Source organism: Anas platyrhynchos, chromosome 3, assembly GCF_047663525.1.
Source record: "Anas platyrhynchos isolate ZD024472 breed Pekin duck chromosome 3, IASCAAS_PekinDuck_T2T, whole genome shotgun sequence".
NCBI classification, from domain to species: Eukaryota; Metazoa; Chordata; class Aves; order Anseriformes; family Anatidae; genus Anas; species Anas platyrhynchos.
The window spans coordinates 65173628-65190259 of NC_092589.1; the positions used below are offsets into that span (position 1 = coordinate 65173628).

At 46.1% G+C, this 16632-nt stretch overlaps 1 protein-coding gene across 2 annotated transcripts in view; it reads right to left on the reverse strand.

The window, feature by feature from the left end:
• Window positions 1–15040, reverse strand: part of RSPO3 (R-spondin 3) — a 61402-nt gene extending 46362 nt beyond the window's left edge. The window contains exon 1 of one of the 2 annotated variants that reach the window (XM_005009596.6): window positions 14281–15040. In XM_005009596.6, the coding sequence (XP_005009653.4) occupies window positions 14281–14377 (97 nt within the window). In that variant the 5' untranslated portion in view covers window positions 14378–15040. Of the gene's footprint in view, window positions 1–3947; window positions 4012–14280 lie in introns of those variants that run through there. The other variant, XM_021270533.4, reaches the window with a different exon arrangement.
• Window positions 15041–16632: the final 1592 nt, after the last annotated feature.

Sequence of the window (16632 nt, forward strand, 5' to 3'; positions counted from 1 at the left end):
GCAAATGACCGGCACGTGGGGCCCTGGGCAGGCAGTGAGGAGGGGAGGCAGGAGCAGAGGAAGGATGGCAGTTGCACCACTGCCATAAAGATTGCAGAAGTGCCAGCACGTTGGAGGGAGACCTGAGACAGAAGGTATTTGTGCAGCTCTTCAGCTCCCACTGTGACACAGCAGGTCATAAAAAGGCTCCAATGGTTGTTGTCTTGCTTTGGAAAAAAAATCAGTGATTTTAAAATGAGAGCTTTGCCTGAGTAAAGCTCAGTATCTGTGATACTTGCCCAGTTATAGAAGTTTTCTGTAGTATTTGCTATTGTAAGCGCCTGCCCTGATTTTGAGATGTGTATATATGTGTGAATGTGTGTGTGTGAACGCATGTGCGAAAGAGAGAGAAATCTCACTGCCTAAAACGGTTCTGCCAAGATAAACTTTGGAGCATTTTATAAATTAACTCTGCTCTATGTGTTTATTTTTCTTTTGGAGATTCTAAAAGGAGACTGTTCAACTCATCTTATTAGGGGCAGCATACTTTTTTAAAGAGAAAAATAAGTTCCTGCTCTGCACTGGAAAGTATTTGCTATTTTCAGCTAAAAGTATTCTTTCCTTCTGACCTGGCATATTAGATAAGATTTATATTTCTGACCTGACATTAGGTAGTTAAGATTTATTCTTTTATATTAACTTTACTGAGCTTGCAAGCTATTCATTTACAGCACAGGGAATGTATTTATGGCAGAAGCAAAGAAAGTTCACTACAAAGTAGTAAAATATGTTATTAGGAGTGTCCCGTAGACTGATGAAAATTGTGAGTACCCTTGCAGCTGGCTCCCTTCTGGCTCTTTTCTCCTTCTTTGTTATTTCAACTTTAAAATTTGAATTTGAAGTCAGTTTCAACGGTGAATAACTTAAAAGAGTCCAGATGATTCTAATATATCCACATATATATATGTGTGTGTGTGTATGTTGTGATTGAGAGGTGCAGGGAAGGGGATAACAAGTGACTTGAATTCTCTCCGTGTTCTGCTGGCAATGACCCAGGCATAAGTAACACTGGACCTCGCTCTCCTGCCAGTATAAATCAGGAGTAACTCCACTGAGGTATGAAGCTGGTGTGTGAGTGAGAGCTGAATCAGATCTAAAGCTCTCCTATGTCCAAAGGTGTGGGTCCAGGCAATCTGTTAATGTCCAATTTACTTAAAGAGGAGAACCGCAGACTATGATGGAAACCTGGAAGCACTTCAAGCCTCTATAGACAGAGGCCTCCTATTGAAATCAGTGACAAAACCTCCCATTAACTTCAATACGAGCAGAATTAGGCCCTAAAAATGGCTGGAAGCCAAAGGACTGGATGGCTCATGAAATAGGTAATAGGAGCTGATGACTCTCACCGATAAATCACCAATGCAAACCTGGCTGTGCTTGGTTTAGACTCAAAATTGCTTTCATCTGATGTTTGTTTGAAACTGTCCACATTGTAAAACCTTCAGGAAGAGCTGGCAGTCGTGATAGCTGTCTCAGCAAGAGGCTGGCGGCTGGACGGGGTGTGGTATCTCTTCCATCCCCACGTCATCAGAGGGAGTCCATCTTACAGAGAAGCGAGACGCACTGGCCCGCCCATCGAAAAAGCAGTGCTTGGGTTCTGTCATTAACCAGAGGTTTTCGATTTCAGAAACTGTCAGGCTAGCTCTGTAAATCCACTTAGGCTTAAAATACTGGGGGAGGGGGTTACTGTAGCAAGCCAAGAGGAGGAGGAGGTATTTCCATTTGTAGACATTATTCAACTGCTGTCACAAGACAGAAAGAATAGAGATGTGCAGAGCTTTGAGAAATTCAATGTGTTGAAGAAAGGGCTTGGCATACTGAAAGCTAGGATGATCAGGCATTACGAAAGCTAGGAATAGCTTATAGAGTACAATGCGTTGCAGTTCAGCTGAAGAACTGCACTGCTGACCCCTTCCGTGACACCACACTGCTCTGCAGCTGAGGAGAGATAGTAGGGCTTTTAGTAAGAGCCCTACTAAACTGAGACCCGTTGTTCTGCTGTCTGAGCATCTAGCAGCACTCCCAGACAAAGTTTTTGGGAAATGCAAAACATTATGGGAGGGCTTTCAACTTTACTCCCCTCTTCCCCCAAATATTTTTGCAATCAGTAAACTTTTTCTGTTGGTCCCTGAAGGGTCCTGCCCTACTTCTTGGAGAGCAGTAGACAAACTGGGTGAATATTTTGGTACCTGTGCTTGGCCAAACAGCCCCAGAAGTATTTGATGACAACTGGCACATTCATAATGGCTCACCACTTTCCAAGCAGCACCCTTCATGATCTTGCATTTGATAGCCCTCAGGGCTATGTACTTTATTAGAGAGCAGGCAAGTTTTTCCATCTCCCTCCTGACTTCTATCGGGCCATGTCAGACAACTGCTCCAAGGATTCGTATTTTCTTTCTGTATACGCAAAGATTCATGGATTATTTTTACAATGCGGCTTTGTAAATCAAAGAAGCCATTCACTGCTTATTTTTTCTCACCCAGAAACCCACTGCTATCATCAAGTCATCACACCATGGCTCAAGGGCATCTGCTCTCTTTCCACCACTTCTCCTCAAAACGCTGAGCTCAGAACCACGAGTTGCAATAACTTGTGGCTTGGCATCAAAAGGGAAAAGTATGCCAGGGAGCAATCTGCTTATAGGTGCTAAGTGGGAGTGAGGGTAAGGGAATAGTAAGGGAGAATTCCTTTTGGGTGACACTAAGGAAGAAAAGGAAACGATGGTGATGGGAATATTTCAGAAAGTTGTTTTAAAAAATCATATGAGACACAATATGAGGCACAATATTTATATCCCGCATAACTTTGTTACATGTTAATTCTGTTTGGTGTGTCTACTCTGGTTCACTGCATTCACCTGCTAGTTCTTGTTTCCAGTAAGCTTGAGTTGGATACAGGCATACTATGGATAATGCGGAGGAATGGAGCATGTCTGCATTATATCAGGCAGGATAACGGAGCTGATCTACAATTCCTCTATCCCTTACCACTTCTGAAAATGCAGCAGTTTGGGTCTATCCCTGTGCTTACTCTTTTTAGTTGGCCACTATTCATGCTAGTACGGCCTGGTGTATGTTCTCATTCTCTGAATCTCTTCAGTCACTACATTGAAAAGTAGTGCCAAAGTTCATAGATATAGAAAAAGAGGGAAAGAGAAGCTTGGTAACTCTAACTGAGGAGATAATACACTAGGAGAAAGCTCATGAGATCTGGATGGGGTGAAAAAGCATGGAGAACACAGTGAAAGTATTCCTCCCACACTTTTAAATGGCAAATTACATCTGTTCTTTGACAAAAGAGGGTGAAATAACCTCACTACCCTTACAAGCACCTCATGAAGAGAAGTGGAGACCTCATGGCTCTCTTTTGCTTGGTGAGTGAGAACAAAAATCCCCCACCAACTATCATGGTCTTTTTTAATAGCCTATGTAAACATTTAGGCTGTATTCTGAGGATATGCAAATTTCATGTTGGCAGAGCTCTGTGAGTTATTTGCTTCCTGACACAAGCTTTAACTAGAAGCAGAATCAATCCGTTAATTTTTGGGAGATGCTTATTCTGCCTAAACCAATTCCCAATAAAAGCAATGCCAAGACTCTAATTGAAAACCTTGTGCTAATCTGGCATGTGTCTTATCATAGAATCACAGAATTGAAGGGGTTGGAAGGGACCTCGAAAGATCATCGGGTCCAACCCCCCTGCCTAAGCAGGTTCCTTAGAGCAGGATGCCCATGTAGGCGTCCAGACGGGCCTTGAATATCTCCAGAGAATGATCATGGTATTTTTGTCATCTAATAAATGATATGAAAATCAATATTCCCTGATGTTTCCTCAGCACGTACAGATACAGATACAGATACAGATACAGATACAGATATAGATACACGTGGACACATGAACATACCCCCTGATAACGTTACCAGCAGTGCTGCTGAGTTATCACAGGGGAACATGAAGATCCTTCTCCACCACCACGGTTTTCCCCTGCCCAGGATCCATCCAAACAATTGTTTTCTTTCTCCTCATTGACTCAGATGTCCAACCTGGTGATACATGCCTCATGAAAAGCTTTCCCTCAGAAAGTTTTACCTGTCCACAACCAAAAAAGGAAGGATAAATTTAACTTTCTGGTGTAGCTTTAAACATACCAGGCTAAACAGAAACAGAAGGGGATCCCCTACCAAGCTTCTCATTTATTTTTTGTTTTAATTTAGTGTTTGATTTAAACTGTGCAGCTAAATAACAGACCACAAAAACAGTGGGAGAAAAGGTGGAGTTTTCAGATAGACCAGAGTTTTGAAACAAAATTTATTGTATCTAGGGTTATCTGTCCTTTATGTCTTAAGATGATTTCAAGTGAGAACACTTAAAGAACATGTCAAAACCTTTAATTCTTGCTTGAGTCTATGTGAATTTGTATGCATATATATTATGTAAACTGTATATAGATATGAAGGGCAGGGAGAAAGGGAGAAAGACACAGTTGACTAAATATATGGACATGCATAAACATATTTTCAAACAAAATTGTGTATTTGGGTAATATTTTGTGAATGGCTTTAAACACTATCCTGCATTTTTGGTAAGTGTGTGATTTTCTGACACTTTCATCAGGTGTTATAAAAGATGGTCAAAAAGATCTTTTTAGGAGATCATAGGCAAATGCTGCATAAAGGGTGTTTTTTCCATCTCGAGGATGACAGCTCTAGGCTTGTGCCTTGTGTGATTCTAGGGGATGAAATATGTAAAAGAGAGAAGTGGGAGACAGTGGGCATGAGATGGAAGACTCTTCTGAATAAGCTGTCTTATATGCAATACTGCAATTTCTATATCTTTTGGACAAGATGTGCCCAAGGTCTCTGCATATCCCAGATGCAAAACACAGGCCCTTTTAATCTTTTGATTAATCTATTTTATCTGGACTCAGCTGTGATTTACACAGAGGAAAAAATGAACTTCTCCTAGCACTGGTTAAGTGGGAAATTATATGATTTCAGGAAGAGGTGAATGGCAGCTTGTTTTCATCTTGGAAGTGTACAGTCTACAGTTTCCTTTGTGGCAAGTCAGATCTTAGCAAACAGGACTCAGACCCCCCATTCATATTGCTCCATGCCTCCATAAAGCTGGGGAAGACATGCATTCATCAGAGTATCCAGCCACAGCACACAAATAAATTGCAAAAGAAAGCTTATGTGAAATCTCCTCCATAGTTTTCTTGTTGATGGAGCCCACTTTGGCCCTTAAGAGATCACATAATCATAAAACATGTCACCATTTGTTACATTATTTCCTTAAATATACTTAACTCAGAGTTAGTAATGTAACAGCTTCTTCTTTCTGAGAATTACTCGGATGAAAGGACATGGTGTCCATTTATGGAAGAGAAACAGCATTCTCAAATCACATAAATTCTGTAGGTTGTTTCCAGAAATAGATGATACCAACAGAGAAAGGAAAATATTTTTGTCCACAATATATACAGGGGAATTTGTTTTTACATTTACCTCTTACTTAAAATAACTATAGTCTTGGAAATAATACATGACCTAAGCAGCCATACAGATGTCCTCTTGCTGATATTCACTCATACCTGAATCCTACCAACAACTTCTTACATGACTGAAGCTTCTCCTCAATGGATAATTTAAACAGCACATTTAAAATATTATATTTGTAAAACCAGGATCTTGGGCTTAAAAATACTTATCCAGGATGTAGCACCAGTTATATACTCTATGCTCTCATACAGAATTGCATGTTCAGTTTTAATACATCCTCAACTCTGAAACTCATTAAGTGCTCAACTCTTCATAAAACAGAAACCTAAAAGACAAATGTGTGACTTCATTTTGGACTGCAAAACATAACCTATTTCTTTGCAAAATAACAAATTGTGTAATTTATTTACCTTTCCTGCCAGTAAGATCTTGTCTATTAGATTTTATGACATCTGTGGACACTATGCCCAGTGCCTCATCTTAGCCGATTATTTTCAATGCTGTGTTATACTAAAACGTTCTGGAATCTTCATCCATCTCCATGTGTTTGCTAAATTTATGCACTTAACATCTTCTGACTCTGACTTCATGTTAAATAAATATTGTTTGGTCCCACTTGGTTCTATTTTGCAGGGGTAATTCTTCATTCAGCAGTGTAGCATAAACTAAAATAAAACCAGCAACCCCTTTTTCAGTGGCATAGAAAAAGCGTAGTGAAATTAATTATGAACATTCTAGGAAAAGGAAACAAGGTTATGAAACACTTGCCGACACTGGTATTTGTAATCTTCATGAATAAGCAATCCAATAATGCAGGGCAAGTGTGCGTGGGAGGCATGCTCTGAAGAAACTGGCTGTTTTCCTCTCTCTGACCAGTGGAGCTGTTACGAATAAAAAATGTTGTTGCTAAAGGAACCTGTAATAAATCCTGTTGGGAGTATTACATGTGCTGATAACACATATAAACTTTGTAAACATATTAAAGTGTCAGGTTTTAGTAGCTCTGGTTCATGTGGATGTTTGTAAATGTTAGTCAAGAAATGCAATGGAAACCTTGTTGCACCAGCTGTTTGCTCCTATGTTTCTGGCTCATATGAGAGTTTTCTCCTTTTCCTTCCTCCAAGGAATGCTTTTCCTCACTTCATAGGGGAGATGAGGAAAAAATGCTCAAATCCTACATCTGCTGTAACTTCCCACTAGAATGCTATCACCAGAAAAGCTGCTCCCTTGTGAGTTATTTGGAGAGAAGTGGGGTGGATGAGCTAGTGACTGATGAAGGATTAATGCTATTCCGAACATTGCTGCTTTGTGCACACTGATGCCCTCAGTCGATGCTTTGGTGAAAGTACCGTTAGCAGCCCTGAGAGCGGCATCCAAGTTGCCTTTTAATGCGTGGAAAGCATTGGGCACCTCCAAAATGGACTGACAAAAAAAAAAAAAAAGAGCACACTGAGCAAGGAATTCTCAGCTGGGATCAGAAACTGATTCAGATCCTGGCTATCCATGGGGTTTGGTGCCCTGGCAAAAGTGCACAGCCTTGCAAGCTACTGTGTTCTTTAGCAAAGCAAAGGAGGCCTCAGTCTTGTCTTGTGAAACACACCATGAAGGAGCAGCAGCCTTGCTACCCTTAATGTATCCAAAAGCTTAGCAGCAAAAATATTCAGCTAGGAGTTGGAAAACTAGAGTAAAGTAACTCTTCTGTCTCACCTGACTGCAGCCCATGTCATCTGAGGTGCTTTGCTTGCACCTATTAGCACAGGAGAGGAGCTGGCTGGTGAGCCCACTGTCAACAAGCAATTGCCTGCAGTGTGTGGAGACCTGTGCTACCTTTGGAAGAAGTGTGGTTTGTTATTTTTGTTAATCGTTATTCTCTGCTTGCTGCCTTTTTTCCAAGGGTTTCTGTGAGAGAAAATGTTGGACTTTGCGGAAGAGACCTGAGCTCAGAAGTCTCCTGTGCCGAGTGAACGCTCAGTTGGCAAGCTGACATCTCATGGCAGAAACAACAAAATGCCTGAGAAATGCCCATGCTTCAGGAGTGAGCTGGCAGTTAAGCAGGGCTTTGAAAGTAAGGGACTCAGGTGTTTAAATCCTGCCCCAGACACACCTTAGGCACCTAAGTCCTGTTCTTGGATCTGAGCCTTGCTGTTTCTCCCCTAGCACTTTACAGGAAGCCACAGAAATCACACATCATTGCTATTCCAACACCCATCAATGAGCTCCTGTTTTATTTTACAGTGCCCCAAAATCTGCTTTACCCTGCAGGAAACATCAAACATCTGAAATCCCATCTCGAACCTTTTAAGTTTAAACATGAAACATGTCAGGACGTAAAGCTGACACTCTATAAGGAGCTTGAAAGGATAATGTTTATAGCAGCACGCTACCATAGCTCTGTATAGACCTGTGGTTCAAGGTTTTGCTTTCATTTAAAAGTATCGCTATAAGCATCCCTTTATGTTCTTCCCGAAATTACTCTGCTGTGTGGAGCAGAAGCATCGGCGCAGTGCAGGGACCTCGGTGCCATCCTAGTGAGAGGCGAGATTCCCCTTTCCCGTCTCTCGCCATTCAGGTCCGATCCCCAAAGCAGTAGCACTGGAGCTGTGTAAGTTTTGTGGCTCTTTTTCTTGAGCAAGTGCTATTTTTAATCACACAAGTAAATAATAACATTTAAGAATGTGTGATCTGTAGCTTACAAGCTAGAAATTGAAACACAAAGACGTTTGTTAGTCAGCTATCCTATAAGTAGCATTGCTCATTGCACTGTTCATGACTAGCAACAAAAATATAAACTGTTAATAAATCCCGTTGGATTTTATTATGACAAAGTGTCCAATAAGTAATTATTATGTCACTGCCAGTAATTCAATTATTTATGAAAATGTTGTAGATCTTTTTTATTATTTTTTATTTATTTATTTAATTTTTTTTTGAGAGACAGAATGTGTTTTGCATGAACAAATGCTCTCTGAATATTTTTATCTGTGGCATTGTTCGTGGTAATAGTGGACAGACAGACTTTTACATAAAAAAGTATATGTTTTCAGCTGCCTTTTGTCATCTGATAAGATTGCTTTGTTATGAATTATTTTGGTGAAAAATTGGCAAAGTGATTTTGAGTTGTTCAGAGTCCAAAATTAGAAATTAGACAAAAATATTATTATTTTTTTTATTAGCCATTATATGTCTTTCACCAGGCTTTTGCAACTTTTAAATTTATTTCAAGAGCAAAAGGGGCAACTTTATTGTAGGGGGGAGAAGTTCTTAAGAACTCCTACGGTTTTACTGGATGAGTTTTCTGAGTAGTCACTGTCTATAAATGACTGAATATGAAATGATAGACAGCTTATCAACGTTAGTGGATAACAGCAAGAGTTAAGTCAACAGTTGCTTTACTAACCAGAAGGGAAAGTGATCAGGATAAACAACAGATATTGAGTACATCTGATTTTTAAGTTTTCACTCAATTTTTGTTAATTAGATGTCAGAACTTACATTATCTTCAGGAAAAACAAAAAACAAATTTTTTACATCAAGAAGGAACAGACCAGGGATTTGCAAAGGCTTGGTACACTAATTACAAGCTTAAAAGAAAATAATCTCAGTGTTAACTGCATTGACTTCAGTTGGGTCAGTAGGTGAAAATAGTAAAATAGCTGTTCTTTTCGTATGCTTAAGAAGGAGATTGCCTCCCAAGCAGATGACATATCAGAGTTTTGAAAGGTACGGGGCATTGTTTTTTCTTACATAGGTATCATACATAACTGGATTGTAAAATTTTGCAAGTACTCGTGCACAAGACTTCTTCTATAATCAAAATCTTCCCTGAGAAATCTTCCCTGCAGAAAAAGAATCCTCTCCAGTTCCAGGAAACTCCATAGGACATTCTCCACTGAAAACTACGGAGGCGGGTTCAAGCTCTAAAATCACCACATTAATACAATTTTGTTCTTTCTGCAAAGAAATATAGGGCTTTTTATATATCTGCTGATGTGCATACTATATCAATGGTTTTGAGAAGTGGCGGTTATATATCCATTTACAGTTTAACAGAAATTTTAAATAGTTTAAGAAATGCCTTCAGCAGCTGAAAGAAAAAAAATAATCACCATTTCAGATATGAAATGGTTTGAACTGGATTCTATTGTTCTTTAGTCTTGCATGCTAAGGCTCTTGGGATAATAATACACATTGTTCCACAAGCAGATGGTATACTTCAAGCACGATCTACATGCACATATAGTTTAAAAACAAAATGAGATAAAACAAAAATTAAGCTAAATACTTTGTAATTCTTCTAATGCTTTCAGCAATGGGTGGTGTTTTTCTGATATTTAATTATTTAAGATACCACTACTATGAAATATGTTCACAGTTTATGAAAATACAATGAAACAGTCCTACGGCTGCTTTTGTTTCTAATGACTGTAATAGGAAATTTACAGTCTATTTCGAAACAAACAGGATCTCATCCAAAAATGAGAAATACAGCTTCATTGCAAAAAAAAAGATGCACTTGTCACCAGCAACGCATTTACTCGGACAATAAAAATATGCAATCATCACAGAAAAAGAAATGTATCATACAAATACTTTGAAAGAGAACTAACAGTGAAAATAATTTGATCTTGCCCAAGGACAGAATCAGCTTACTTGATGGCTGCTTGCTTGGTTAACTCCTGCCCTAAATTATTACTAAAGTATTTCCTTTAAAAAAAAAAAAAAAAAATGTAATGAACACCTATTTTATGTTTAGAATACATTGCATTACTATGCTAACCCTATATACATATAGGTACTAGAAATATGTATTGATGGTGAACTATTAATAATTAAAACAAATAAACAAAAAGTTTCCAAAATGTAACATTATTTTAATTAATAATGTAATTCCTCTTTTCCTGTTGCAAAAGAAGTAAATTTTAACTCCATGTAGATGACACCCTTCTAGAGTGTGTAAAAAAAATGAAGGCATAATTTTGCCAGTTTGCATTCTGCCATTTCTCTTCTGTTTTATTTCATACAGCCGTGTTTTCGGTTGCACAGTCATACACTAACTTAATTGTGGACTCGTACACGTCTGTGCGTGAGGTGAGACAGTGAGGCAGAGAGGTGGCCGGGTGGATATCTCCACTCGTGACCATGACCAGGAGCGGATGCTGTAAGACCCACTGTCCTGTAGTGGTGGAGGAGCCCATGGAGGGGCAGCCGAAGGAGCAAACGCCTTTACGGTGACGGCGTAGCTGTTCGGGAGCCCCGGGACAAAGGGACAAAAGCAGGATGCAATTGCCAGCATCAGGCCCCAATGGGCTACCAGTATTAGGCATCATGGCACATTGCAGCTCCACTACATCGTGCTGACAGTTTTACACCCTCGTGTAGGAACCGCGATACAAACACAGAACTTTCTATCTATTTTCCGTCACTGTGTTTATTCTGGTGATTCCCAAATTTAGCCCCCGGCTCACTCACAGCCCACGGGGTCACAGCAAATGCTCTGGAGGTCATTCACAGAGCCGTATCAAATAATGCTTCATTTCCAGCAGTTAAAAGGTCAATGAGAAAGGTGTACAACTGTCGGTAGTGAGTTTTGAGGGTTGCTGGTGATCTGCAGAGCCAAAATATTTTGGAGCTATTGACTTAATCCTACATCTTTTCTAAGAAAACTGCACTCACTGGCAGGTATGTAGAATTTCTCAATTATTGGTATGCTACTCTATACTTGCTGCATATTAATCTCTCTTGTAGGACCCAAATGAGTTACTCAATTTGTTAATCTTAAGTGCTCTTATCAGAATAAAAACACAAATCTCTTTGCTAATGGCATGTTTGCTTTTGAACTTTTATTGATCATGTCTGCTATGCCTAATTATGGACACAATCCCCTGTCCGCACTCTGCTGTTGACTTCGGACAAGTTTCACCTCTCTACAGCCAACTATGTGTTTACCATATGAGACAGAAATTTAGGATGCTCAAGCTGGTAAATACAGTAGGAATTTGGGGAATGAAAGATCAGACTTTGCTCCTAGTAAAGATTACTTTGACAGTAGGTACAAAATAAGTAATACTTCAGGTCCAGGTCCTTCCACTGGGGTAAATTAAGAAAGAAAATGGAATTTTCTTTCCATTGCCCAGCATATTCTGAATTAGTCAGTTCAGGCTTTGCTATTCTTTTCTCCTAAAATACGGCAGCATACAACATGATAGATTCTATACAACATAGAATAGGCCCTCAGATATTTAACAAAATGAAATAACACGAGCTCACTGATTCACTGCTTGACAGCAAGTAGTTTGAGCTGCATTTAAAAAAAGCACAGGTAGAATGAAACTTTTAAAGCACTTCCTCAGCAATGGGACTAGGACGTATGCTTAAAGGAAGCTGATGAGGAAAAAAGAAATGGAAATCCAGAGAGAGCCTTTCACGTAGCAGACAGAGGGCTTTGACAGGTGTCTTCTTTATCTGCATCCTACCATTTTCAAGTTGCAGTCTTCACGAATAACTATTTATAGATTTTAAAAGCCAACACTCAACACCCAGTGGTTACACCAGAGCATCTCTTACAGCCAGCCTGATCTGAAGACCTCAACCAGAGGATGAGGTGCACCATGCCTAGGTGAGATGTTCTGGTGGTTATTTACCTTCCCTTACAAAACAAGGAGCCAGCTTTCCATCCCAACTATTTCTATCTGAGATTTTTTTTTTTTTTTTCCCACCACTTATTCCACTGTGGATTTAGCTCAACTCCCATCTTTCAAGCAGCAAACTGTGAGCAGCTTCTTGGTACCTTCCCTATGCATCAAACCAGCATTATTATTATAATTTTTTTTTTTTTCAGCCAGCAATTCCAGCTGTCATTCCCGAAAGTTACGCACCTACAGAAGGGGAGCTAAGAAAGACCCGGGCCGGACCAGGCGAGGAGCACACACATGCACAAGCGCTCACACACACGCACACTCACACCCGGCAGCCCCGATGCTAGCAAATAGCGGCTGCTCTGCGCCCAGCAGCCCGGGGCAGCACGGCGGCTGCCCGGTCCCCCATAGGAGTGGCCTGGCGACCTCCGCGGGGCAGCGGCCGGGCCAAGCCGAGCCAGGCCAAGCCGGGCCGAGCCGAGCCGAGCCGAGCCGCGTCGCACCTGCCGCCGGCTGCCCGCCGCGGCACAGGACAGCAGAGGTCGCCGCTGGCCCGGCTCTGGGCCCGGCTCGGCACGGCACGGCGCGCACAAGGTGCTCCGGGGCTGCCCCCGCTGCGAGTCCCCGCCGCCGGGACTCCGCGGTGTCCCTTTTTGCCCCCCAGGGGGGTCCCGTCCCTCCTCTCCCCCCCGGCCGAAGCCCTGCACGGCGCCCGTCGGGGGCCGTCGGGGGCCCCCCGCGCGTTGTGGGGCGCGGGGCAGCCGCAGCTTGCGGGACGGCGGCTGCCAGGGTTAAAGGAGAGGGTGGGAAGGGATGGAGGCTGCGGGGCGCTCCCTTGCCAAGGACAATAAATCGGCCAACCCTGACGTGTTTTGCTTAGCCCCGGGTGCTCCCTCCGCCGTGGGGAGCGCAGGACCGTGCTGCGCCCCGCTGCAGGGGCTCCGTGGGTGAATCGGAGCTTGTGCGGGGAGGCGAAGCGCACAAAGGAGGCTTTCAGGAGCTGGCAGCGGCGCTCGGGGGAAGGGAGCGAAGGCAGAGCGAAAAAAAAAAAATAATACTAACAGCACCCCCCGCCCCCTCCCCGAGGAGGTAACTCGGCGTACCCCTCGCTGATTAAATGCAGGCTGCCGTGTTTTCTGACACTGCCCCGGCATCTGCCGCCGGCAGGCGCAAGCAAAGCGGTCCCGCCGCCGTCGGTGCTCGAAAAGTGTGCCCCGAGCTGCCGGGGGTGGCCGGGCCCGGGGCACGTCCCCACAGCGGAGCCCCCCCGGTGCCCCAGGCGGGACCAGCGCCGTCCTGCAGGCGCCTTTCCCAGGGACCCTCCTCACCTCGGGCCGGAGCAGCGTCCCAGCCCGGCAGCCCCGGGTACTGCCCCGGGACCTCCGGGTGCTGCCCCGGGACTCCCGGTAACCTCCCGCTGCCAGCCCGGCCCCGGGCGGCTGCCTGCTGCAGCGGGCATCGGGGCCGGCTGGGTCAGACGGTCAGACTGCCTCCGTCCCAGGGGCACTAAAAACTGTCCGAAATCTGGAGTGGCAGTCCCCGGGCAGAGCCGGCGAGCCGGGACGGTGCCACCGCGGTGAGTGGAGGCTGGAGGATCTCCTAGCCCCCCCTCACCCCGTCGGTGGGCTTGCTCTGCAGTGTTGGTCCGTCCCGGGGGCTCTTGTGGAGAGGGCTGCCCTCTCCGTCCTTCCCCGGATCGCTAAGCGGTGTCCGAGGGTGAAGAAAGGCGCTCGGGGCATCGCGGCCAAAACCAAAGTTACCTGTCGCGTCATCCTGCTTTCCCTTTGGGAAGTGCTAAGAAAGGCAGAGCTCCCCTTTACCGCACATCATTAAAATTAGAAGGAGCACACGCAGGTCTTCCCGGAGCCGGCGCTGCTCATCCCGGCGAGGTGAGAGAGCAAAGCAGAAGGGGCTGGGAGCTCGCCTCCATCACCCCTCCAACTCAACCAAACTCCCGCAGCAAATCCGCTCGGGCGCGCCGCGGGCGCGGGACTCGCTTCCTAGCGCTAGCAAAGGCGCCGGGGGCACACGGAGCTCCCGAGCAGGTGAACGGCACAACGAGAGGAAGCAGAAGTTATCAAAGTATAAATCTCTTCGCACTTACTTCTTCCCTGTCGCCGTACCCTGGAGGCGTGCTGGCTGCCAATGTATTCCATAAAGTTCAAAGTGATAAAAAACCAAGAAAGCAGTCGCAATTGCATAGTAACCCTTTGAGAGTTCGACTTCTCCTTTTCGTTGGTTTTGTTTTTTCCTTTCCTTAAAAAATAATAATAAAAAAAAAAAAAATCGGGGTGCTAGGCGGCAAGGGATGAACACAGCAGCAGAAATACCTGCACTGAGATCCAAAGCTTGGCTTGGCTGGGCTGGTGGCCTTTGCCTTTTTTTTTTTTTCTTTTTTTCCTTTTTTTTTTTTCCTTTTTTTTTTTTTTTTTTTTTAAATCCTTTTCCTCGCCCCTCCGCTTTTCCCTATTGCACTTGGAAACCGTCCGGCCCGCTACCTGCCGCAAACCTCAGGGGGGTCTCAGCAGCGGAGAGGAGCCGTGCAGCCGCCGCCGGGGTCCATGCCGTGCCGGCGGCCGGCAGCATGATGTGGGGGCGCCGGGGGGTTGCGTGCGTGCGCCGGGCGGGCGAGGTGCCGACAGGACGGACGGACGGACGGACGGCCGTGCGAGAGAGAGGAGTGTGCGAGGGCGGGAGCGCCGGGGGGGGGCAGGAGGAGGACCCAGCCCCGCCGCCGCCGCCGCCGCCGCTCCGGAGCAGCCTCGCTCTGCGCCGCGGGCACCGCCAGCCGCCGGGCGGGCGCAGGTGGGCCCGGCCCCCCGCCCGCCGCCGAGCAGCCCCCGGGCCGCCCGCGGGAGCCGCTCCGCTGCGGGGCCCCGGGGGAGCGGCCCCGGGGCGGGGCGGGGCGGGAGGAGGCGAGCCCGAGGCGCCCCGCACGGCGGGGGGAGGCTCCCCGAGCCCGGCCGGGCCCCCGCGGGGCGGCTGCGCCCGAGCATCCTCCGGCGGCGGGGGCGGGCGGGGGGCGGCACTTTGCCGGGGGGGGACCCGCACCGTGCGGCGCCCCGACGCCCCCACGGATCGAAATGGGGATGGGGAGGAGGGTGGGGGTCTCCCGTGCCATCCCGTCCCGTCCCGAGCCGTGCCGACCCGAGCCGTGCCCCGGGGGTGCCCTCCCCGCCGCCGCCGGGACCCCCAGCGCAGCCCCGGCAGCAGGGGCACGGCTCAGCCGCACCTAGGCGAGGCACGGCCGGCTGTCTGACAGAAGGGTATCGCGTTTCCTTTCTGCGGCAAGGGTTTCTTTTTTGGGGGGAGGGGGGACTTAGAGAAGGGGGAAACTGGCTGCTTGGCTGGACCCAAGATCGACTTGCCGCTTATCTCAGCGGCTATCGCTGGAAAAGAGGGGGGAAAGCCGAGTAAGACGGCGCTGATGGCATCAGGAGCCTGGGCGGTGTGAGGAGCAGCCGCTCGATTTGTAACTGTTTTCCTCGGCCTCTCCCCCCGTGCCCCTCTCAGAGCTGTTAAATATCTGCACCATAAAATGTGGGGGATTTAAAGGTCTGTGGGAGGCTCCCTTTGAAAAGGACTCTGGGGAAAGTCTTTCTAATCCAGGATACTTGAGCCGGATGGGGTGGGATTGCCAGAGAGGCATAAAATAAAAGTAATTCGGCAGACAAGCTGAGGGGCTATGCTGACACGAAGAAAGCCCGTTCGCCTCGCTGTCGGGTTTTGTTTTGCTGGAGACTGAGACTTCTTGTGTGCTGGTGCGTGTGTGGAAACGTCGGAGCGAGCCAGGCGAGTGGCATAAATAAACAGGGCTGCGGGGAAAGGACGGGACACGCGTGTGAGCCAACCTGCAGCCAGCCAGACGGCTCGCTCGAACAGCATTAGCACCAGCGGGCAGAGAAAGCATGTCAAAAAATAAACGCTCGGCGAGAAACATAAGGAAAACATTAAACAAGCGGGGAGTGCACTCCCTCCCCTTGCCCTGACAAAGCGCGGCTGAGAAACTCCGCTTGCTGCGCCCCCGGCCCTGCCTGCCCGTGTGTCCCCACCACGCGTGGGGTGCAGAAAGGGGAGAGGGCACGGGGGACAAAAATCCCTGCCTTGACCCGAGCTGGGCTCTGCTACAAGGCAGAGTGAGAGGATGCCGGAGGGCTGGGCTGCCCCCTGCAAAGCTCTCCATTAGGGGAAGGAAAGCAGAAAGCAAAAATAAAAAAAGCCAGCGGCAATAACAAACCAAACTCATAAACAGTTACTGCAGCCCTGCGATAAAAGGAGAAGATTTATATCGCTGAAATGTGTGGAAGAAGCTCATTCCAGAGCGGAGCTGTGCCTTAGTGCTGTGCTGCCCATGCTGGTGATGAGCAATGGTGGCCAAGTCAAGGCTGCCAGCAGCCCAGCCCACAGAGGCCTTGAGGGTCCTGGGGTCAGAACTGACTAATGGGGTGTTTCCGTG